General features: G+C 41.8%; 3 protein-coding genes and 1 non-coding gene across 8 annotated transcripts in view; all 4 read left to right on the forward strand.

Annotated features, from left to right (window-relative positions):
• Positions 1 to 1,089: 1,089 nt before the first annotated feature.
• plaa (phospholipase A2-activating protein) lies at positions 1,090 to 10,609 on the forward strand. 2 transcript variants are annotated; one of them, XM_088990644.1, is made up of 13 exons: positions 1,090 to 1,302; positions 1,835 to 2,028; positions 2,164 to 2,385; positions 2,557 to 2,724; positions 3,202 to 3,337; positions 3,578 to 3,747; positions 3,966 to 4,117; positions 4,798 to 5,017; positions 5,148 to 5,213; positions 6,074 to 6,145; positions 8,160 to 8,267; positions 8,352 to 8,516; positions 9,927 to 10,609. In XM_088990644.1, exons 1-13 carry the CDS (start codon positions 1,142 to 1,144, stop codon positions 10,493 to 10,495), a joined length of 2,403 nt encoding a protein of 800 aa, XP_088846770.1. In that variant the 5' UTR covers positions 1,090 to 1,141; the 3' UTR covers positions 10,496 to 10,609. The 2 variants fall into 2 exon arrangements, with proteins under 2 accessions (XP_088846770.1, XP_088846771.1); XM_088990645.1 differs by lacking the exon at positions 8,160 to 8,267.
• Positions 10,610 to 11,159: 550 nt separating this feature from the next.
• Positions 11,160 to 20,794, forward strand: haus6 (HAUS augmin-like complex, subunit 6). The gene is made up of 16 exons (XM_088990650.1): positions 11,160 to 11,475; positions 11,740 to 11,835; positions 11,908 to 11,986; positions 12,050 to 12,182; positions 12,246 to 12,390; positions 12,554 to 12,616; positions 12,702 to 12,753; positions 12,824 to 12,997; positions 13,059 to 13,243; positions 13,576 to 13,705; positions 13,966 to 14,071; positions 16,040 to 16,118; positions 16,883 to 17,018; positions 19,058 to 19,144; positions 19,223 to 19,352; positions 19,479 to 20,794. The coding sequence occupies exons 1-16, from the start codon at positions 11,351 to 11,353 to the stop codon at positions 19,883 to 19,885; spliced, it is 2,127 nt and encodes a 708-aa protein (XP_088846776.1). The 5' UTR covers positions 11,160 to 11,350; the 3' UTR covers positions 19,886 to 20,794.
• On the forward strand, positions 16,145 to 16,275 carry LOC148902265 (small Cajal body-specific RNA 8). Its single transcript, XR_016114338.1, has one exon.
• A 779-nt stretch (positions 20,795 to 21,573) lies between the features above and the next one.
• Positions 21,574 to 23,635, forward strand: part of dennd4c (DENN domain containing 4C) — a 40,155-nt gene continuing 38,093 nt past the window's right edge. For 2 of the 4 annotated variants that reach the window (XM_088990646.1, XM_088990647.1), the window contains exon 1: positions 21,574 to 22,079. The gene's annotated coding sequence lies outside the window, so the exon portion shown is untranslated. The remainder of the gene's footprint in view (positions 22,080 to 23,635) is intronic. The other 2 variants (XM_088990648.1, XM_088990649.1) reach the window with 1 other exon arrangement.

A 23,635-nucleotide genomic window follows, 5' to 3' on the forward strand; every position in this document is an offset into this window, starting at 1 on the left:
TCATATTTATGATTCATTTGGAGCTGTAAAAACTGCTAAAATATTCTAAACATACATTAGTTAGTTTGATGCTTGAATGTATCCTCAAAATTTTAGGGGCAAAGAGTAATTATTCATAATCATATTGAAAGTGATTGCAGTACTTGTGTTTCAAATATATGTACAAGACTGCCCCATCAAATATGGGGCAGGCGTTGACGTATCCCGGCAAAGGGCCAACCTGCTCGATGAGGTAGTACATACAGCGTTTATCGATTATCGTATCCATATGTATTGGTTTTAATTCTATATCTTAACGTGAGATTAAGTAGAAGTATTTAGCGCGCTCTTTTATACTTATCGGTGGTGTTCCTATTCTGGTGTCTGAGGAGTGTACGATTTGATTGGCGGAATATAAACCACGGGGTTTTGTGACTTCACAGATAAGGAAGTACCCTATACGCCTGCGCATGTTTTGTTTCCGTATTGCTATCGTCGGGCAAGCAGTGATGGGAATTACGGCTCTTTTAGAGAGCTGATTCTTTTGGCTCGGCTCACTTAATAGAATAAAAAGGCTCTTTCACCTCCCAAATCGCTCCACAGTTTTTCTTTTTTTCTGTTGTTGCTTAAATTAATTTACTACCAACAATATACAATTCAGTGTATCATTTTTAAAATGTATGTGACCTTATTTATATTCCTGTGCGTGTATGTGCGCGTGTGATTGTGTCTTCTACCACGGACTTTGACCAATCACGTGCTACTTTAACCGAAGGGTTTGCGGAATCGGCTCCTTTAGTGGCTCCCTATTCAGAGCCGGCGCCAGTCGTCCACTTCAAAGAGACCAATTTAAAAGCCGTTTTGTTCGTGAACGACACATCACTCCTATCGTCAGGGGGAAAAGCCTTTCTCGCACAGCCATTGACAGACAAACAATAAATTATAAATGTACGTATTAAGTGATCAGAAAAAACTACATCACAGGGAATGTTGAAAGTGTCAGAACCAAAGCATTTTGATTTTATAAAAACCCGTCAGTTTGACTTTTTTCTTCTGTTTGGGACGCCACACTTTTCATCACTAATGATGACGTCATTCTGCTTCCGTTAGCTTTTAGCCTCCCGGCGTTGTCGTGTCGGAGTTCCCACGGTTCACCGTCAGAATGGAGGTAAACACGGCCTCATCCAACTTTTACAAGCTTAGGTGCTCCGTTCCGGGCCACCAAATGGATGTCCGGGGGCTCGCGGCTGCTGTTTTCCCGGAAGGAGCGTTTGTTTCTGTTTCCAGGGACCGGACCGGAAGGATCTGGGTCCCAAACTCAAGGTAGCTAGCGTTAGCCTTCGCGCCTATAAATCATCATATAAAGTGACTTTGTTACCCTAAACGTTCACAAACCCATCACGTGGGACAAACAAATCAATCTCATTTAATCTTGATTCTGTCATGTGCTGAAATTTCTTTCCTATGGCTTTTATCAAAGTGCTTTCCGAATTAGCTTTGTCATTCATTCAGTTGATGCATGTACTGTTTTGTACAATTTACTCAGTATTAGATGGATGCCGTTCATCAAAAGGCATGTTTACCAATATTCTAAAGTCAAAATCCAATTTTGATGAAGTTAAGCCTTTTTAACCCCTCATTCGACACAAATATAATTTTAAATTATTTTTTCTACTCTTGTCTTTTTTATGTCAGAAAGACATTGCATTTAAGTGACCTCCTGACCATGCCTCTTGCAATTGTTTTCGTTCCTCACTTGTGTGTTTATTGTTTCTCCCCTTCTACTGTTAAAGCAACATTTCTCCTTCCAAATGACACCAACATCATTCATTCTGTTTTTCTTCTTTGTTGACAGCCCCGACAACGGTTTCACGGAGATGCGATGTATGTCGAGCCACTCCAACTTTGTATCATGCGTATGCATCATTGCGGCGAGCGAAATGTACCCCCGAGGACTCATTGCCACTGGGGGGAACGACAATAACATATGCATATTCACATTGGACCAACCGCAGCCCTTGTACACTCTTAAAGGTCACAAAAACACAGGTGAGCATGACTGGTTGAAATTACTTGGTCGCCATTTGACTATTTTTTATTTGACTTCTTGAGTTTACTATGAAATTCTTCATATTGATTCAGGAGTAGGTCATAAGTCATCTTTACATTGTTGTATGTCCACAGTTTGTACTCTGTTCTCTGGGAAGTTCGGAACACTTCTGAGTGGCTCTTGGGACACCACGGCTAAAGTGTGGCTGAGTGAAAAATGCTTGATGACGCTGCAGGGCCATTCTGCGGCGGTGTGGGCGGTGGCCATGTTGCCCGAGCAAGGACTCATGCTGTCCGGATCGGCAGACAGAACCATCAAGCTTTGGAAAGCGGGACAATGCGAGAGGACGTTTACAGGTAGCTTACGCAAACATCAACTCAATCGATGGCATTGATCAAAACTCCGGGACCTTTGAAAAACAGTTTCCGGAGACGATGTAACCACGGTCGTTTGATTTTGTGACGTTTTGGCTAGTCACCCGGCACTTATTCATCATCAGGAGAATGATTTTTTTTGTCCCGATTTAGGTCACGAGGATTGTGTTCGGGGACTTGTGGTGACCAGCAGCACTGAGTTCTTCTCTTGCAGCAATGACACCAGCATCAGGAGGTGGCTGGTGACAGGCGAATGCGCGCAGGTGTACCACGGACACACTAACTACATCTACAGTATCGCCGTCTTCCCAAATAGTCAAGGTTTGTCTGCCACAAATTGGATTAAAAAAAAAAACTTGATAAAATCAACATCCCACAATCACACACACACACACACACACACACACACACACACACACACACACACACACACACACACACACACACACACACACACATCAATTTCTCCACTGCGAGACTAATAAAGGCAAATCCAATCCAATCCAATCCCGCAACGGAGCACAAAGCTCGACTTAAGAAAATGTGCATGTGTCGCTGCTCCACGTGTGACAAGTTGATTGTTTCCATCACGGCGATGCTAATTTTGTATAGCGCGTCCATTACGTTTTGCATTATCTATTAGCATTAAGCTAGTGCACTTGCATGAAATTGATATGGATTTTTTTTGTGTTTAAAGATATAATATTTAATTTTGTTTCCCAAAGAGGATATGTCCACCATAATCCAAAGTTTTCCCACCCCTGCTGATTTTGTGTTTTTTTTTTTCCTTCGCCCTAGATTTTGTGAGCACAGGAGAAGACCGAACTGTGCGAATTTGGAAGGGTGGAGAATGTACGCAAACTATCCGCCTGCCTGCTCAATCTGTGTGGTGCTGCTGCATCCTACCGAATGGCGATATTGCTGTAGGAGCCAGGTGCTCTTTCAAGACGTATTTATTTATTTGTTTGTTTGTTTGTTTATTCGTTTGTTTGTTTGTTTATTTATTTATTGAGGCATTTATTTATGTCTGCATATATTTATCCTGTTATTATTTTTGTTGAGTTCTTTATTTGTTTGTTTATTTATTCAGGTATTCGTTATTTATTTGTTTATATGTTTCTGTGTATTTAATTATTATTTAACATCTTTTGGCTAACCATCTGGCCTGCCACAGCGACGGCATCATCCGAGTGTTTACGGAGGCAGAGGACCGCGTGGCAAGCGCTCAGGACCTTCAGGCCTTTGAGAACGAGCTCTCGAATGCCACCATCGATCCCAAGACTGGAGACCTCGGCGACATCAAAGTCGAAGACCTTCCTGGACCGGAACACCTCAATGAGCCTGGTATGTTTGAATCTGTCTTTCCTGCAAATTAAAAAGTCAAAGTCAGTCAGTCAGCTTTATTGTCAAATATGCTAATATGCATGACATACAGCACAGATGAAATTACTGTCCTATATTAAGATATATCAGCTTCCTAATAGACCGTTTTCATCTGCCGTGGATTTTCTTTCCTCAGAAATACCAATTTGACCATATTGTGGATATTTTTGCTTTCCCAGGAAATCGCGACGGACAGACGCGGCTGATTAAAGATGGGCAGAAAGTGGAAGCTTACCAGTGGAGTGTCACTGACGGTCGCTGGGTGAAAATTGGAGATGTGGTCAGTGGCTCAAACCAACAGACCTCGAAAAGTGTCATGTATGACGGAAAGGTGAGTTCGCCTGTTAGATAGCATGTTAAGACGCAATGCAACCTTTTTTTGGGGGGAGGGGGGGGGGTGAAGACTGAGAAACCTCATTATTTACGAACCTTGGAGCATCACCTTTACTGTAAAATTATGTATTTAAAAATATATAGTATTTTTTTTTAATAAAAACTTGGTTTTGTCTATTACATTTTTATATATTTTTGTATAATACGTACATAAATATATGGAAAATTTTTGTATCTATAAAAATATTAACATTTTTATATATATATTTTTTACTTTTTTATTATATACATTATTTTATGTATGTGTGTATTTTGGGAATGAAATGTTAATTTAAAAAAAATATGTATTTATTTTAATTGCTTTGAAATGGTTTTGAAAAATCTAATTGTGAACCCCCCATAATTGTAATACTGTGATTTTTTTTTTCAAAGGCCCCCCTCCTATGTAAATTAATCAACACTAGCCGAAAAAAAAGACATTATTAAGTTTGGTAAATGCATGCATGCTCATACTGTATATGTCATATCAACAACAGTGTGCTGTCAGGTTGAATTTGATTATTTGTTCGGCTTTACTTTCAACATTTTAAAATGGGTCCATTTGTCTGGAAGTATCACTCTTGAGACTTTATTTTCTGGGCGGTAGTCAACGATGCATGTCTTTCCCCACTCCCGCAGGAGTACGATTACGTCTTCACAATTGACGTGAACGAGGGCGGGCCATCCATGAAGCTTCCTTACAACGTGTCGCAGGACCCCTGGCTGACGGCACACAACTTTTTGCAGAAGAACGACCTGAGCCCCATGTTTCTGGACCAGGTTGCTAATTTTATCATTGAAAACACCAAAGGACACGTTGTGGGACCTGCGCAACCTGCCGGTGGCGACCCGTTCACTGGTGAGCAAGACGTTTTCGCTCATGTGGCATACGAGGTGTGACAGAAAAGTTCCAGGACTACCCTCATACAGTATTACATGGACCCTGCCTTGTTCTTGAGTCAAATTGTTGTTGTTTGTCGGCCCGGCAGGAGGAGCGCGGTACATCCCAGGGTCCGCGGAAGGAAGAGCAAATTTTGGTGGCGATCCCTTTACAGGTGCAGCACAGTGATACATCGGTTTACGAAGCCCTTGGCTTACGAACTTTTCGGATTACGAATGTTAAATTTATGAAAATCTTACCTTGGAATAGGAACTATTTTTTGGGATACACACGGAGCTGCCACAATGATGTGTCATTCGCGAACGAGCCCGTTCTCCTAACAACAAAATGGCAGCCGATTGTTTTGGTCCTCTATTCCCCGCCCCCAGTCTTTGGTTAAAGCCACGTGATTGGTCAAGAATGCAGCAGTGAGAGGGTGGGCGTTACAGACAGACAGAGAGATAGTGAGTCCGTTAAACATTAAAAGAGACAGGCAGATGACAGACAGAGAATGAGAACATTGATAGAAAACAGCGAAATTTGGACTCGGTTCAACTTTAATAGTTTAAAGGTAGAGTGTAGACTGCAAGGTTAAAATATCCCATCAATCAGGCTCCACAAATAACCCGCACAAGTCATCTGTACACTTGATGCAAAAAGCTATCAACCCAGCTAAACAGAACTCAATTGATGAGGAACAAGGTAAAATTATCACAGAGAAAGCAACTACAAGGAATCAGTCCTCAAGATGGTGAAAGAAGCCTATGTTCCTCATCAAGTGTTTAATGCTGATGAAACCGGCCACTCCATTCCATCAAGCCATCAACAATCATCACAAAGGTAAATAAAACGACTTTCTTATACTGTCCAGTTTATTCCTTTAATTATAATACCATAGCACATTTGTTATACATAAAATAAGGTATGTTTTGTGTAGTTTTAAGGCTTAGAAAATTAGGAAGTCGAAAATTATGTTTTATGTTAAAATGGAAAGGTTCTGTTCCCGACTGACAATGGCCTTTAAATGTCTCTTAGGCTCTGGTCGCTACATCCCCGACTCCGGTCGTGACTCGGTTGCTGCCGAAGGCTTGGCCGATCCCTTCACAGGTTTGCCTCCGCCGACCCAATCCGGATACCGAGAGCCAAACCCGAAATGAGTACCCTATTTTGCGGACTATCAGGCGCACCCAAAAGCCTTCATTTTCTCCAAAAGTTTTCGCTGTGCCTTATGTGTGAAATAATATTGAGACACAACAGGTCTCGCAACTGCTGTCAGCGGGTCCCAAGCCCCATATATGAAATAGTGCGCGGTGCATGCTGGGATATATGAAATAGCGTTTCATTTAGATAGTCTCTTAAAGGAGAACCGACGGCTCCAGACAAGTTGTTTCCATAATTTGTAAAATCACTTCAAATGACTTCTACTGAGCGTATTTTACAAAGATTCCACCACCTATAGCTATATTTTGCGTTTTAAGACACGCGCTGAATATTCATGAAGTCTTGTTTTCGAGTTGATTACGATCCCCTACGTGACGTCACGGAGGGAACGCCCGTGACCGGAGAAAGCGACACAATGCATTTTGGGTACTTTGTTTGGCCTGAAATTAGATGTTGATGGCAAAATTAGAAGGAAAACTACATAAATAACGCGATGGTGAATCATTGTGTCTCGCAGCCAATTGCGGTCACACGCATGAAGACTGTGTAAATTTACACAAATTCCCAGCGAACAAATCAGCCCATTTCCAACAGAGCTTGTGCGCCATCTTGTGCATTTTATGGGCGCTACATTGGAGTCCAGACGGCTCGAATTGATACGGAAGGACTTCTTTAATAGATTGCAAACATGTATGCTTTCCTCTTCAGAACTATTTGAATCACATTCATAACTGGATGAGTAACAAGAAAGCATCTTCTCCGAATCTGAAGCCATTGTTTTGATTCTGGAGCAGACCAATAGTGATGTCACGAACAAGGGGGCAGGACTTTCTGAGTCGGCCCAGTTTTCGAGCTCATTTTGTGGCAGTTTTGGGACACTTTAAGTCATTTTTATTGGTGTTTTGCATTTGAATAAAAAAAGTGTTTTGGGTATTTTAAATTCTATAAAACGCTTTTCTGGTGTCAGTTAGGAAACAAAAAAATGGTGTCGGTTGTCCTTTAAAATTACTTTGCAATGTGCATTTTTTGTTCTTGATTTTGCCATCATTTTCTGTTTTGGGCATAATGATTAGAAATGGAAATGTTTGTGTTTTTTGCTTGTTTTAGGAGTTTGTGTCTCAAAACAAATTATGTGATTTATTTCTGAAAATTTCAAGGCCAAAATATTCCATGACAACCCTTAAGGAACATAAACGTTTTAAAGAAGGAAGATTGGTAATCTCTGAAAATGACATTTATTATTATATTGTGATAAATGATAAAACCATGGAATATTTTTGAGCTCATCAAAATAGAGAAAATACCACACATTATAATATTCTGCAATTTCTATTTACGTGTTTGACATCAAAAAAGGAAAATAATGGCCAAAGCTGGCTTTTTTGTTGACATTCCCTTTATCGCAGCACCGTCCGTCTAATACACAACCGTCAAAGTCAAGGCCAGGGGGCAAATCTGGCTCGCCACATCATTTTATTCGGCCCACGAAAGAAAATCAAACTTGCGAAATTCCATGCTGCTTGCTCAAGTCCAAACCAAAATGTTTCACAACATTTTTCGATGTAAACCACAATAACAGTCATTATTCTTGACTTCGGATTTGAAAAGTAGTTATTCATTCATTTTGTTGTGCGTTCAGTATGTAATATGTGGAGGAGAGGAATCATTCTAACGGTTTCCCCAAATTCATAACGGCCCTCGAGAGGAAACCGTAACTACTGGAAAACCTTTTGAAACTTGTCATCTGGAAAATACGGTATTTTAATGTACAGTAAAGTCTCGTTATATCGATATCGGATATATCGATAGTCCCGGTTATATCGATACTATTTCTATGCACGCAGGGAGAAAATTACATGCAAACAGGGTCGGATATATCGATAGTCCCGGTTATATCGATATTTTTTCGGACTCCCTTGAATATCGATATAACGAGACTTTACTGTATTTCCTTTGGCAGGTGGAGGAGCTTATTCTTCAGCAGCACTAAGATCGAAAAGTACCAACATTTACTTCCCAAAGACTGATGGCGTGACTTTTGAGCAGGCCAATATTTCACAAATTTTCGGTGAGCATATTTGCTTTGTCGATCAAAACTTGTTGTATTTGTCTCAAATCTGGATTATGTTTTTTTTTTCCCTTTCTTGACCAGGCAAGCTGAAAGAGTTCAACGCAGGAGCCCCGCAGGAGCACAAGCTCTCTGAAGACTTCCTGGAAAGTCTGGAGAGGCTGCTGATGTCCGTCTGTGAGCCTAACGAGTCCCCGCCAACTATTCAACAGATCAACCTCCTCTGGAAGGCTTCGCACTGGCCTGAAGGTATTTGCCGTCCGTGGTTTGTGCCAGCGGTGTCCAAACTTTTTGCCAAGGGGGCCAGACTTGTTTTGTTAAAAAGGGTATATCAATTAACAGCAATTAATTAAAATACATTTCTGCGAGCCATTCTGTGTTTCACATTTGCTTTTTTTATTTTAATTTCAGCTATCTTAAGCATGTGTTTTGGTTGATTTGAAACATGCGTTTCAAAATTGAAGTTGAATATTCACTTAACTTTTTTTTCAATTAGGTTTTTATTGTCATTTAAAAGCCAAACTATTCAACCAAGCCATAAAATTATAATCTACCAACGTCCACTTGCCTAATGCTAATATTGCTAAAATCATACGGTTAAAATACTTTTTTCACTTTTTTTTTAACACTAAAAAGAGTTGAACAATGAGTAATTGTTCTCTTGTTGATTGGCACCATTTTAGATTTTTTTTAATGGAGAAAATTGCCATTTTCAAAAATTGATCGGGATGCTAATTTAGTCAATTATTCCCAGCAGAAAAACTTATCCTGTGACTGTAAAATGTCCTTGAGAGTTTTGAAAGGTGCTTATGAATTAAATGTGATATTATTATTAATATCTTGATTTATTGATCTAGCTATCCAGCTATCTAGCTAGCAATGTCGCTAGCTAGCTATTTGCCATCTAATAATAATAATAATAATAATAATAATAATAATAATAATAATCCATTTCATTTCTAAGCGCCTTTCAAAACTCTCAAGGACACTTTACAGTCACAGGATATTTTTTCTGCTGGTGAGCAGCGGCAACCACACGCGCCAGCGTTCACTCAGCCCGGAAGTAACAAAGTAAAAAAAACTAAATAACAAACAATATGACAACACAAAGATCTGTGTGAATCAAAGTCTCCCAGGATTATAAAGTGCAAGGTCAACACCAACTCCATCCTGAGAAAGGCCCAACAGAGGATGTACCTCCTGAGGTGGACATAAAAGTAAGACATAAATGCCTCAGGGGGTTCCTAAATAAACGACACTTCCAGCATTGTCTTCAACTCGAAAAAGAGACTACTTAAATATTCGGTGCGAATTTTAAAAAGTAAAATTATAGCGATATGCGGTGGAATCTTTGTAAAATGCGGTCAGTAGAAGTCATTTGAAGTGATTTTACAAATTATGGACGAAACTATGTCGGGAGGTGTCTGTTGTCCTTTAAAATAAAAAAAATAGGGTCTGGGCGTTGTGGTCGTAAGTACGGGTAGTCGTAAGTCGCGCCGGTCGTAAGCCAGATGTTACCTGTACTGATGAAAATATTTTTCCTTTCTGTGTCAAAAGTATTTCCAGTCTCAAATTGTGATCGCAGACTCGATCCCGTTAAATGTTGTCATCGTATTAGAAAGCTTTAACTCATTCCTATTTCTTGTCTTATCTTGCTAGATATTGTATTTCCAGTCCTGGACATTCTAAGGCTGGCTGTGCGCCACCCGCAGGTCAATGAGAGCCTGTGCGGTGAGGCGGAAGGCGTCCAGCTGTGCAACCACCTCCTGAGCTTGATGAGGCCCGAGGGCCGCGCAGCCAATCAGATGCTGGCGCTGCGGATCCTGTGCAACTGCTTCAGCAGCAGCCACGGCCAAGCGCTCCTCATGGCCCAGCGCGAAGCCATCTTGTCGCGGGCAGCCGACTTGGCCGGCGTCTGCAATAAAAACATCCACATCGCTCTGGCCACTCTGGTACTCAACTACGCCGGCTGCCTGCACAACCAACCCGATCTGGAGGCCAAAGCACAATGCCTGTCCGTGGCCAGCCGAGCTCTGGAGACCATTCAGGATAAGGAAGCGGTGTTTCGGCTGCTGGTCGCATTGGGAACCACCGTGGCCTCCGACCGAACGGCTCAGGACCTGGCCCGCTCCTTGGGGGTCAATGCACAAATTTCCCGGTACTCATCCGTATCCGATCCCTCCAAGCTGGGCGAGTGTTGTCAACTGGTTTTAAAAGAACTGCAATGACATTCGTATGGGAAAATCCCTTTCTGATGACGACGACGAGCAGTTTTGCCGATCACCATTTGGTGGAAACATTGACCTGTATGTTTGACAAAAAATAAATAAAAAGAAAACTTTTAGCTTTTGTATTGTACATATTCATTTGCAAAAATGGCCTTATCTTGCGTTTGAATGAATGCAGCAATTGCTAAATCATAAAACATGTGCACAGATGAAAGATCCTACGCACTGGTCATTGTTGGCATTTACAGTAACCCGTGTTATAATTCAGTATTTCATTACACACTGCAAAATATAATTTCAAGACTGATATGACTATTGATAACAGTGAATTCAAATTAAAATGAAACTGTTTTGCTGATAGTGACCACAATTTTTCATCAGTGCTCCACACATTTACTAATAAAATGAAGGGTAACAATTTCATTTTAAATATGAACAAGAAACGAAGCACTTTATTTAATTAAAATAAATAATGAAATGTAAATCGCGTATTTTTTTTTTCACATAAAGCTCTTTTTTTTCATTTAATTTTCCCCAACTGGATTTGGTCCTGCAAGGGCACTCCGCTACGCTCTGGGGCGCAATGTCAAATAAAAAAAGGAATTTACGTCACCCGCCTCCGCAAGCAAAGAAGACAACGACATTCTCTCGCGGTTGTATAAAAGCGACCAGAACAACCAACGAAGAAGAAGTCGAATTTGGCGGTTGTCTCAAGCTGCCTGAACAGTTGTGTTCATCGACAGAAAAAAACTATGATCGTCTAATTCTGTTTTGGATTTTACTTCTTGACTGCTGAAGCAAATCAAGACTGTTTACTGGACCGTGTGTCTTTTCCTTTCTCCGCCCGAACTTACGATGGCAAGCCAAACCCAAAAAGACGACGGCGCTAATCTGTGGTTTTGTCTGCTTGCATTGGGCTTGCAGCCTGAAAAGCGAATCCAACTCTTGCCGAACGCCTCAAAACACATCAAAATGGGACCGTAAGTCTACTCGCTGTCACGCGGTGGAATTTACTCTTAACATTTACAGTCAATTTCTTAAGGAGGTTAACCAAGTTAATGTTGACTTGTTCCTGACCCTGTGTAATCATATGAGTGTGGAGACCTGTTGCGTCACACGTGTGTATGATTTTGAAAAGCGCACTTCAAAATCATACACACGTGTGACGCACCCTTGTCGCAATTTGAAGTGTCTAAAAGGTTTCTGAGGCCACTGTCATTGTTTTGTTGTTATCTACTATATAGGAATATGTTCGACAAACCCAACAAGGATGCTCTTCACATTGTTATCCAGTTCCTGTTGGAAAAACTTAACCCAATACGATTTCAACAGACATACAAGTAAGGAGATTCAGGTGACGTCCCCCCCTCTGTGGCTTCCTTCTCATGACCTCACTTTATTGCTATTTCTAGATTTTGCTGGCCCCCGTTCACAACCAAGCAAGATACTGAGTTTCGCAAAGCCACCCGCATTTGGCTGCAAGAAATAATGGTGGGTTGGACGCGTCACTTAGTCCTCAAACCTGGATACTGATTGTTTGTTTTGTCCTCTTAGGCTGAAACGGGATTCACCGGCTCCAAGGTTCTCGCATCGTCGTTACTTTCGCCCGGAGGCCCCAAATTCACCAGTTTGATGCTTCATTTAGTCATGCATGTCATGCAGCAGGAAATGAAAACATTCAGTTCAGGTAGGTCCTTATTCAAACAAAATTGACAAATTCTTCCAACGGATCTTCAAATGTTTGTCATAGATGACAGCTGGGTTACGGATGCCGCCTTCAAGCCGACGTCCTCGCACCATATGGCGGTGAAGAGACTGCGGGTGGTCCAAAAAAAATTTTGGGAGCATGCGGCACACCAGGATCTCTTTCTGTTGGGGGTGAAGAAAAAAGCCCAGTGAGTCCTTGGAGAGAGTGAGGAAGCGAGCTCAATAGAAATTGCACTATAATATATGAATATCATGGTGGGTGAATTGGCGGAATGAAAAGTACCTGTCTGATAGTCAAGTGAGTTAATACTGAAGGCATGAGTTCAGGGGTCATTTGTTGTTGTCTTTAAGGTGCCTCACGGATTCAATGAGAGACCTCCGAGCTGCGAGCAAAAAGTATGATGAGCTACTCAGGTAGGTTTCCCCAACACTATTTCTCGCCATTATTCTTTGTCCATACCATGTCGGTCAATCAGCCGCTTATCTTTTTGCTCTGCAGACAGCACGCTCAAGATTCTGTTGAAGTGGATTCCGGCGAAAAAGCTGACAAGGTAATATTGAAAGAAATGCATGAGATATTCATTGTGTTTGACCTGTAGAATAGTAAATCGTCTCATTCAGGTTCGATCGCTTTGGGCGACCGTGGACAGAATGCTGACGACGACTGAGCCAGATCGAAAGGTGTTGGAAAGCGTGTTGCAAGGAGACGTGGACCAGCATGCGCTCGATGGTTCGGGGCGGCGTCTGCAAATTCCCCGTTGCTTGCAGGAGAGGATGGAGCAGCCCTCGCAGCAGGTGAGTCCGGCTGGCTCGCTCGCCCGACTGACGCAGTTTGACGACAACGTATGCTTGGCAGCTAAGCTTGGGGAGAGCGTACGAGGTCGGCGAGCTGAACCTCCTGTGGCCCTTGGAGATGATGAACCACTCCTTGCGCCTCCTGAAAGAGGAGGCGCACGGGGGCTCGCCACAGCTCAGCCTGCCACAGTTGCGGCAAATCCGGCAGCAGGTAGACCGCCAGCTGCAGGAACTGAAACTCCTCAGGTAAACGGTGAAATTGTGGTGACCAATTGTGTGTGTGTGTGTGTGTGTGTGTGTGTGTGTGTGTGAATATTTGTGATTTATATTGGCACAAGTGGAACTAACTAAATGCTAATTTTCTATTAGCCTGCCAATGGGATTTTACATTGATTTTAGCATTAGCAACGGTGGCGGTTTCGAGAGAAAAAAAAAGTATGTCTTGTATTTAAATATCGATCCATTACTCAAACGTAGATCGCCATGAATACTCCCAGTTCCCTCCCACATTCCAAAAATAAGCATGGTATCAGTAGTTTATTATTTATTTTTGTTCCTTTTTGCACGGGATGAACTAGACTGAAGATTTGCAAGGAGGAAATTCCCAAGATGACGAGTGCCATTCAAGAACTGGAAATCGAGTGGGACAGGAAGTGGGCGGATAGACTAAAAGGCAGATCTTTAGTCTCATTAATCAATGACGATGCGGTGAGTGATTATTCGTAGTTACCCTTGGGTCAAATTTTGAAATTGAAGTACAGCCTCGTTATATCGATATTCTCGGGAGTCGGAAAAAATATCGATATAACCGGACTATCGATATATCCGATCCTGCGGGCATGTGCTTTTCTTCTTGAGTTCATAGAAATAGTATCGTAATAAGCAGTACTATCGATTATAACGAGACTTTTTATATTTACTGTATTATTATTGTAAAGCGCACATTTTGTTTTGTCTTGAAATAAAAGGTTCTTGGGCTTCTTACAAAGCCGATGCCTCGCCTGTCATTCGGGGCAGCGGTCGACTGCAGCAACGCTAGCTGCATCTTCTCTCGGTTTCCTGCAAAGCTTCCTGGTAAGTGATCTCCAATCCATCGAGTGCACAGGTGTCAAAGTCAAGGCCCTGGGCCAAATCTGGCCCGCCACATCATTTTATTCGGCCCGCTAAAGCAAATCAATCTGTTGAAATTCCAGAATGGTGGCTAAAGTTATAATCAAAGTTTTGAATTGGCATATGTAAAACTCAATACCAGTCATTATTCTTGACTTCAGGTTTGAAAACTAATATGAGTTGTCCCTCTAATGTACTCATTCCTGATCCTATCCAACCTGGTCACTCCCACAGAAAACCTCGACATCTTCAGCTCTGCTACCTCCAGCTCTGCTTCCTGTCTTTTCTTCAGTGGCACTGTCTCCAGTCCAAACATCATGGCTGGATCTCACCACTGTTTTATACACTATTCCTTTCATCTTAGCTGAAAGCCTTCTATCACACATCACACCAGACATTTTTCTCCAGCCGCTCCAGCCTGCCTGGACACACTTCTTCACCTCTTTTCCACACTCTCCATTGCTCTGGACAGTTGACCCCAAGTACTTAAAATCCTCCACCTTCTTTATCTCTTCTCCCTGTAGCATCACTCTTGCACTGGGATCTCTATCATTCACACACATATATTCCGTCTCACTGCGACTTCTCTTCATTCCTTTCCTTTCCAGGGCATATCTCTAGTTTCTCCGCCACCTGTTCCCTGTTCTCGCTACAGATCACAATGTCATCTGCAAACATCATGGTCCAAGGAGATTCTTGTCTAACATCATCTGTCAGCCTGTCCATCACCATAGCAAACAAGAAGGGGCTCAGAGCTGACCCCTGGTGGAGTCCCACCTCCACCTTAAATTCCTCCGTCACACCGACAGCACACCTCACAACTGTCTTACAGTCATGATATATGTCTTGCACCGCTCTGACATACTTTTCTGTCACCCCAGACTTCCTCATGCAATGCCACAGCTCTTCTCTGGGCACCCTGTCGTATGCTTTCTCCAGATCTACAAAGACACAATGCAATTCCTTCTGACCTTCTTTGTACTTCTCTATCAGCATTCTTAAAGCAAACACTGCATCTGTCGTACTCTTTTTTTGAGTATGAGCATGAAGCCATACTGCTGCTCACAAATGTTCACTTCTGCTCTTAGTCTAGCTTCAACTACTCTTTCCCAGAGTTTCACTGTATGGCTCATCAACTTTATTCCTCTGTAGGTAGTACAACTCTGCACATCTCCTTTGTTCTTAAAAATGGGCACGAGTACACTTTGTCTCTATTCTTCAGGCATCTGTTCACCATCTAAGATCTTGTTGAATAACCCAGTCAGGAACACAACCGCCACCTCTCCAAGACACTTCCATACCTCGATTGGTAGATCATCAGGCCCGAGTGCCTTTTCCCCCTTCATCCTCTTCAGCGCCCTCCTCGCTAATGTTTTCTACGTCTGGCTGCACAACAGTCACGTCTTCTTCCCAAATTAATAACGGCCCCCGAGAGAGCCATAAATGCAACACAGCTACATATATCAATATGCCTTTCTTGATACTTGCACTATGCACAGTTGTTTTATGAAACAGTTTTGCACATTTACAGTATACAGTCGACATTTTTATTTCACTATGTTTAGAATACTGTGTTTTCTATCCTTTCAGCCACCACACCACCCCATCCCCATTTCAAATTGCTGCTGTGGACTGCACATTTCCCCATTGTGGGACGAATAAAGGTTTTCTGATTCTGAGAAACTACAATGTGGCCCACGGCAAAAAAATCAGTTTGACACCCTTGATCTAGTGGATGCATTGCAGATTGCATCTTATAATGCCCAATGTATGAAAAAAATAGTAATTTGATTGAAAGTAATACAGTGCGCTTTTCAGTGGAAAATATGTCTTTGGTCACAAAACTGAGACAAGTGAAGTGTAAACTTAGCTTTTGCTGCCAATGTTTTTTTTTTTTTTTTTTTTTTTTTTTTTGCTCATGCAAACCTTTAGAGAAGTCTCCAGAGTGTCCTTCTCCAGTGAAGATTGAAAATGAAAGCAGTGCCTGTACTTCCACAGAAAGCCGCAAAAGGTAAATGCAGTTTTATTTTATTTTTGTGGGAGGCAGATACTTGGGCAGTGCGAAGCTGTGCTCTGCCCGTCACTAATCCTCCCTAAAGTATCCGTGCTCTCTGATGACTGTGTTGAGTGGAGAGAAATCACCACAGACAGATACGGAGCAGACACTCGCCTGTCAAAATGCAAGTTTTTGTCCTATTTCTTTGGTGTCCCTGCATATGGCTGAACGATTGTAAGAAATCAAATCGAGCTGCGGTTCACAGGCAGAATTCTACACATGCAACAGACAAAAAATTACATCATCAGATCTGAACATTGCAAACTGTTACTTGAATGCACCGATGAAACATCGTATGAGAATTAATACCATGAGTTTTGTTTTCATTTAAATTTCCACTAGACCCGTGTCCAGAAATGTGGCCTTAGCGAGGGGGAATCTTTTATTTGATCTGATGAAAGAAATCCCTTGTTTTCTCAAGATGGAACCCAGCGGAAGCATAGGTGGTGAAAACAGCAGAGGCCCCGCCATTGATCTCTGTGGAACACCATAGGACATTTGGGCACTGCATGACTTGGAACGACCAGAGTTCTTAATTCAACTTTGTCAGCCAAATAGGATCTAAAACTCTTTAGGAGCCTTGCCGAAAACCACGGCTCACAATCACGAGACCGCATTTTTGCAAAATCACAGAGAAATAGTTCATCCCTACTCTGGCACGTCCAAACATTTAAATGTTCTATAATTTAAGCATTCTTTAACAACATCTTTTTTGCAAGCGAGGGTTGCCCGGCAGCAGAGGACCATCCGCACGGGGACGCAGCCGCCACGTCATCCGGCGTCAACTCCTCCTTTGACTGGCTTCTTGACATGTCCCTGTCGCGTCATCGGGAGACGACGCCTGAAATGTTGCAGGTGCTTGTTCACGTTCAGCTGCCATTTTTTTGGCTTCACTTCATCATCATGGGCCATATGTAATGTATCACAGGCAAGGTAATTTCAGTTCATGCAAACGCTTTTAATAAAACGAAAATTGAAACTCCGTAGAACCATCGCTCAAATTTTACAGAAATTTCCATTGCTTTGAACTCATTCGCTGCCGTTCCCGAATTTATTCATGAATTTCAGTGTGAAGGGGAGCCCCATTCCTCCATTTGTTCCAGTTTTTTTTTGCTTGGCGATAAAGCGCTGGCCCGATGTCTGGGAATGTTTTTCCCTTCCACGAGGGTACAGAATTTGCCTTTTGTCCATGTTAGCGCTTTGTTCCAACTTCAGCTGTTGTTAAAGCGCTATATAAATCAGTGTGTTGTATTCTATTTTGTACAGCCGCCCCCATTTGAAGTTGAGAAAACTCCAAGTTTGTTTTAAGGAAAGCATATACAGTGGGACCTCGGTTTACAAACCCCTTGGCTTACGAACTTTTCGGTTTACGAACGTTACATTTATGAAAATTTTAATTTGGCATACGAACTATTTGTCGGGATACACACGGAGCTGCCACAATGAGTGAGGTGTCGTTCGTGAATGAGCCCGTTCTCCAAACAAGGAAATGGCAGCTGACTTTTTTTTGTCCTCTATTCCCTGCCGCCAGTCCTCGGTTAAAGCCACGTGATTGGTCAAGAACGCAGCAGTGGGGGATGGGGTTACAGACAGGGAGAGAGTGAGGCCGTTCTCCAAAAAACAAAATGGCGTCTTCGGTTAGAGCCACGTGATTGGTCAAGGACCCAGCAGTGGAAGGGGGGGGGGGGGGTAAACATTAGAGACAGGCAGACAGAGAGAGAGAGAGAGAGAGAGAAAACACACACACGAAAGGGAGAGGACAGAGCTTGAAACAAAAAAAAAACAAGTAAAATGGTGAGAAAATGGGTAGATAACAGTGAAATTTGGACCCATTTCAACTTTGATAGTTCAAAAGCAGAGTGTAGACTGGAAGGTTAAATATCCCATCAATTGGGCTCCACAAATAATAATAATAATCCATTTCATTTATAAGCGCCTTTCAAAACTCTCAAGGTCACTTTACAGTCACACCCGCACAAGTCATCTGTACACTTGATGCAAAAAGCTATCAACCCAACTAAACAGATCACAATTGATGAACTAGATACAATTATCACAGAGAAAGCACCTACAAGGGAGATGGTGAAAGAAGCCTATGTTCCTCATCAAGTGTTTAATGCTGAGGAAACCGGACACTTCATTCCATCAAGCCATTAACGACCATCACAAAGGTAAATAAAATAACTTTATTGTACTGTACAGTTTATTTCTTTAATCATAATACTATAGTACATTTATTATACATAAAATAAGGTATATTTGTGTAGTTTTAAGGCTTAAAAAATTAGAAAGTAGAAAATTATGTTTTATTGGGCCCTGGGAACGGATTATTCTCATTTTAATGGTTTCCTATGAAAAATTAATTTTGGGGATACACACTTCGCCTCACACACTGTCTGGGAACCAATTAAGTTTGTAAGCCAAGGTCCCAGTGTACCTTAAATTAGGAATTAACTCTTTTTTTCTGATGAAAGAATAGAGTCCAAGATTTTTAACATTGTATTGAATGTTTATGTAGTCCTAAAAGTCAATATTCTGGGTTCTGCAATTTGAGTCAAAATGACAAAAACCCTGGCACTGGAGTGGACACATTTTGGAACATCGTCTGGCAGTGAATGAGTTATGGTTGATTTGAAATGGTTTTATTTTGGCCACACGACCACAAGAAGGAAGATCGAATGGGCATTTGGAGATTGGGACTTGAATATCGTGGATTTTTAAACCACAAAATCACTTTCGCCGGCAACTTGGCAAAGAATCGCAAGTGAGGCCACGCGAGCGTCAAGACTTAGGCGTCAAGAGGGCGGGTATTTTTACTTTTTTATGCTTTTGCTATAAAAGCTACCCTGAAAAGTACTTAAAAAAATCCCAAACTATTTTAACCCTCTTCACAGGCTACAGTGAGGCTGCCCAGCCGCAACCAGTCAAAGGTGACATCGAAGCCGATATTAGACCTGGAATGTGATAACCTCGCCGACCAGGTAAATTCATTTAATTATTGATTTCATTTTTTTAAGGATAGCAAACAGCAACCCTGTGATAACACGTGTATGTAAAAGTTTGCAGATGCTGTAACCACAACCAGTACGTCAACCGGGAGACTGTCAGAACTGGAGGGAATCCTGGGCATCCTTCACAGAGACCCCTTCAGCACCAGGAATCAGCTTCTTCGCACGCCTGAGAGTTTAAGTGAGTTGGCCCTTGCCTTTTGCGACACTTTGAACTATTATCTCGTCTTCATAAGAATTTGAATTCACTCTGCTGCTCCTTGACTCCATCATTTTTTTATTTTTTCTTCCCAATTAAAAAAAAAAGTTGTGGACGTGAAAAGCTCCTGGCAGAAGGCGCTCGAGGAAGACGACCATGCAAAAAAGTGCGATGACAGCACATCAGGGTGTCGCACTTCCTTCCGCGAGTCTTGCGATGGTGTCGCACATCGGCCCGGAAGCTCAGACAACGCCTCCGTTTGCAGCAGCCAGCAGTCGTTTTGGGGCACATTCAAGACGACGACCCCCATCAGCCTTCAGCAAGAGACTCTGCCCCACCTGCTGAGCTTCGACAGTCTGCTGAGCCTCGAGGATGACACTGAGGACGAACTACTTATCCCCTGCCTGAACGAGGACAACGCGCAGTCGGCGTTGCAACCCGGAGAGGGACACATTGCGCCGTCGTGCCATGGCCGCTCATTGAATTTCGATGTCACGGCTGCAAGCGGAGAGTGACACTTGCCGCCAACCGTTTTCACCCCCCTCTGCATTTTTGACACAATGAACAAGAACCAATTACGGCCTCGCCATTCAGCACATCCTAACAGAATGATGATAATACACAATGTTTAAGTCATCTCCATGTTTCATAAATGTCCAATTTTGACCTTATTTCTGCTCGCTCCTAATTCAATTGCTTCCATTAAATTCAAGTGGAAGACATATTTGCTTGCGAAAAGAACGATGCAAAGACTCACTGCAAATGTTTGTGCCACTCATGTGCTTTTTAACTACAAGAAAGTTATGCTATAAATAAATGTTAACGCAAAATGAATTCAGTGTGTTTCATTTTGTGATTAATACAGTAAAGTCTCGTTATATCGATATTCGCGGGAGTCCGAAAAAATATCGATATAACCGGGACTATCGATATATCCGATCCTGCGCGCATGTAATTTTCTCCTTGCGTTCATGGAAATAGTATCGTGATAAGCGGTACTATCGATATAACGAGACTTTACTGTACATGTTTGTCTGCAATAAATCTATTTGTATCAATGTATCATATGTAATGATTCACGTTTGGAAAAGTATGACGTCCCAAATAGAAGAAAAAAAGTCAAACTGACGGATTTTATAAAGTAGAAATGCTTTGGTTCTGCAGCTTTAAAGCTTCCCTGTTTTAGTTTTTTTTTTTGATCACTTAATGCGTACATTGATAGTTTTTAGTTTGTCTCTCAAGGGCTGTGCGAGAAAGGCTACCAACTTTATTTCCCCCTTTGTACTGTACTAAATTATCGAAGCGGATATTTGTTTGAACTGTAAAAAAATACTTCAGTCTTTAACTACATTTCAGAGTCTGTACTTTTAAGGAATTGAAAACAGCCACGTGTAATGAATACGGTCAGTTCTTTAAAGGACAACCGACGTCATTTTTTTGTTTCTTAACTGACATCAGGAAAACGTTTTATAGCATCTAAAATACCCAAAACCATATGATATTTTTATTCTAATGCAAAAGTGTCCAAAATCTGCAAAAAAACAAGCTGCTAATTCCCACACTACGAGCCCACTCTGTATAATAGCGCATTATCGAACTCTAAAAAAACTCTGCAATAGTGAGTTGTACGTATTTTTTCATGCACTTTGTATTTGTGCAGTATTTCATTTCGAAGGCACATTTAAAGGACAACCGACATCACTTTTATGTTTCCTAACTGACATTAGAAAAATGTTTTACAGCATCTAAAATACCTAAAACACACAGTATGATATTTTTATTCAAATGCAAAACACCAATAAAAATGTATTAGTGTCCAAAATCTGCAAAAAATTGAGTTGCGAATTAATTGATTGATTGATTAAAGAAGTCCTTCCGTGTCATTTTGAGGCATCTGGACTGCGATATGGCGTCCCAGAAAAGAGGCAGAAAATGGCGACCAAGCTCCCTGTGAGGAATTAATCAGCCCATTTCCACAGGCTGATAAATTTCCTTATACGGAGCTTGATCGCCCTCTTCTGGCTCTTTTTGGTGCAACATGATGTTTTCAGACCAAACAAGCACAGCAAAATGCATTAACTGCTACAATGTGTGCTTTTTTCGGTCAGGGGCGTTCCTTCAGTGACGTCACGTACGGACTCATCACCACTCAAAAACAAGGCTTCCGGAATATTCAGCGCAAGTCTTAAAATGTAAAATATAGCTATATGCGGTGGAATCTTTGTAAAATACGCTCAGTAGAAGTCATTTGAAGCCATTTTACAAATTATGGACACAGCTTGTCCGGAGAGGTCAGTTGTCCTTGAACGCAAATCAGTCCTTTTCGTTTGAAAAAAATAGCATTTCCGCATTCTAGTTTTACTTTGAAATCGTAAACCGGAAACGACACATTCGCTAGCTTTACGTGTCATCTGTGCGTCCGTCTCTTCGCTTGCTTGTCGAGTCTGGGCGGTTCCGTCCTCCCTGCCCGAAGAGCTTCGCAGGAAGAAAGCGTAGCAATAAAACTACCAGCGCGCACACAAAACATGGCCGCTTCGTGCATGAGCGAGAGCTGCGCTTGAAAACAAGTGTCGCCAAACTTCAGTCAACCGTCGAAGAACTTTCACTGAGGATTGAGTGCGTCCGTCCGAAGCACGGAACTTGACGAGCGGGCTCAGCAGCAAATTGCTTACATGTCAACATTGGCCCCCACGGCGTTGTAAACAGCCGGTAAGTAGCGACGTCTTCTTCCCCAGCGTCTGCTGCTCATGAGACACTTTGCTGATTCAAAGTACAAACGAAGCGACTTGTTGAGCTTCTTTCGCTCGCAGTTCGACGGAAAGTACAGACAGCCACGTATCCACAAATGCATATTCGTGTTCCTGTGAATGTAGTTTATTTCCGACAATTACATTGACTTAGGGGCGTTTCTTAACCTCCCCCCTGGGGTGGGGGTCACAAGCACGACCTACTGACCCCCCTAGACTAAAAAACAAGACGATAGCCATATTTTATGAAACCTTATTGAAACAATCATTTTATTCCAAACCGGAAGCAAACGCCACATGCGTTGCATATACAGTATAATTAAATAGAAAATTCACGCGTGAAATGTGCAAGTCACAAATGCCAATAGACCGTCCCATTTCCCAACTTTTTACCCGGACAACGTTTGTATCATCGCTGCGTCTTCAATGGTGTGTGTTCACCGTGACGTAACGCCGCAAGTAAACAAACAAAATGTCCAAGGCGATTGAGAAAACAATGTAAAGTGGTTGTCATCAATGATGACTTTAACCTTGTTCTTTAGATTTGATGTGTCACGCGTCGGTCGACTAGTCGGTATTCCTCAAATGTAAACTTCGCTTAAAAAAAGAAAATTGGCAATTTGTGTAAAGTCAAAACCGCTAATATTGTCACAAAGGGACTAGCTGAAACAAACTACAAATTTAAGCTTCAATATGAAGGCATTTATATTCAAATCAGATGTAGAAATTCCACGTGTCGCATACATTTTACAAGTACAACAATTGTAATGTTTAAAAGTTAATTTGGCTATTCTTTCATGTTTATCGTTTTACAATGCTGCAAATGTGAATATGTCCTTTTTACTCGAATGGAGCACACACATGACTTCCATAAAGAGGGATGTATGTTTACATGTTACCTACTTTTGTGTGTTTTTTTTTCTTATCGACAACATTGTACCGCAATTTTTGTTAACAATAATCTTTGTGGGGAATTCCCGATGAGTTGTGGTGAATGCAGCCGAGCTGTTGTTGTGTCATCGATCCAAACTGTCTTTCGGGGACCCCTCTGGCTCTTGCCTAAGGGCTAGCCTTGTCCTCTTGCAGTGGCTCTACGTTGACCTAGTTTTGTGGTCGCATGCAACAGTTGGGAAATATAACACCTCCACTCCTTCCTTTTCCCTCCGGGCCGACCAACTGGCCCACCCCGCGAGGCCTGATTGCATTGTGTCTTTACAGGTGTTTGCTCTCACTGCTTCACATACATACAAGTGACCTAAAAGTGGTCTAAATTCTGGTTCGATACCTACCTTTGTTTTAGGCACGTACAGAACATACCAGAAAAATAACATTGTATGAATATTATTTTACTTTCATGATTACAGTGAGACCTCAATTTACGAAGTTAATTGGTTCCCAGACAGAGTGTGTAAGGTGAAAAGTGTATCTTGAAAAAATTCCCATAGGAAACCATTAAAATGGGAATAATCCGTTCCCGGGTTTCCATAAAATATAGTTTTTAACTAAATAAGCCTTAAA

This window comes from Hippocampus bargibanti, linkage group LG02, assembly GCF_051943395.1.
Source record: "Hippocampus bargibanti isolate YZ-2025 linkage group LG02, ASM5194339v1, whole genome shotgun sequence".
Taxonomy (NCBI): Eukaryota; Metazoa; Chordata; class Actinopteri; order Syngnathiformes; family Syngnathidae; genus Hippocampus; species Hippocampus bargibanti.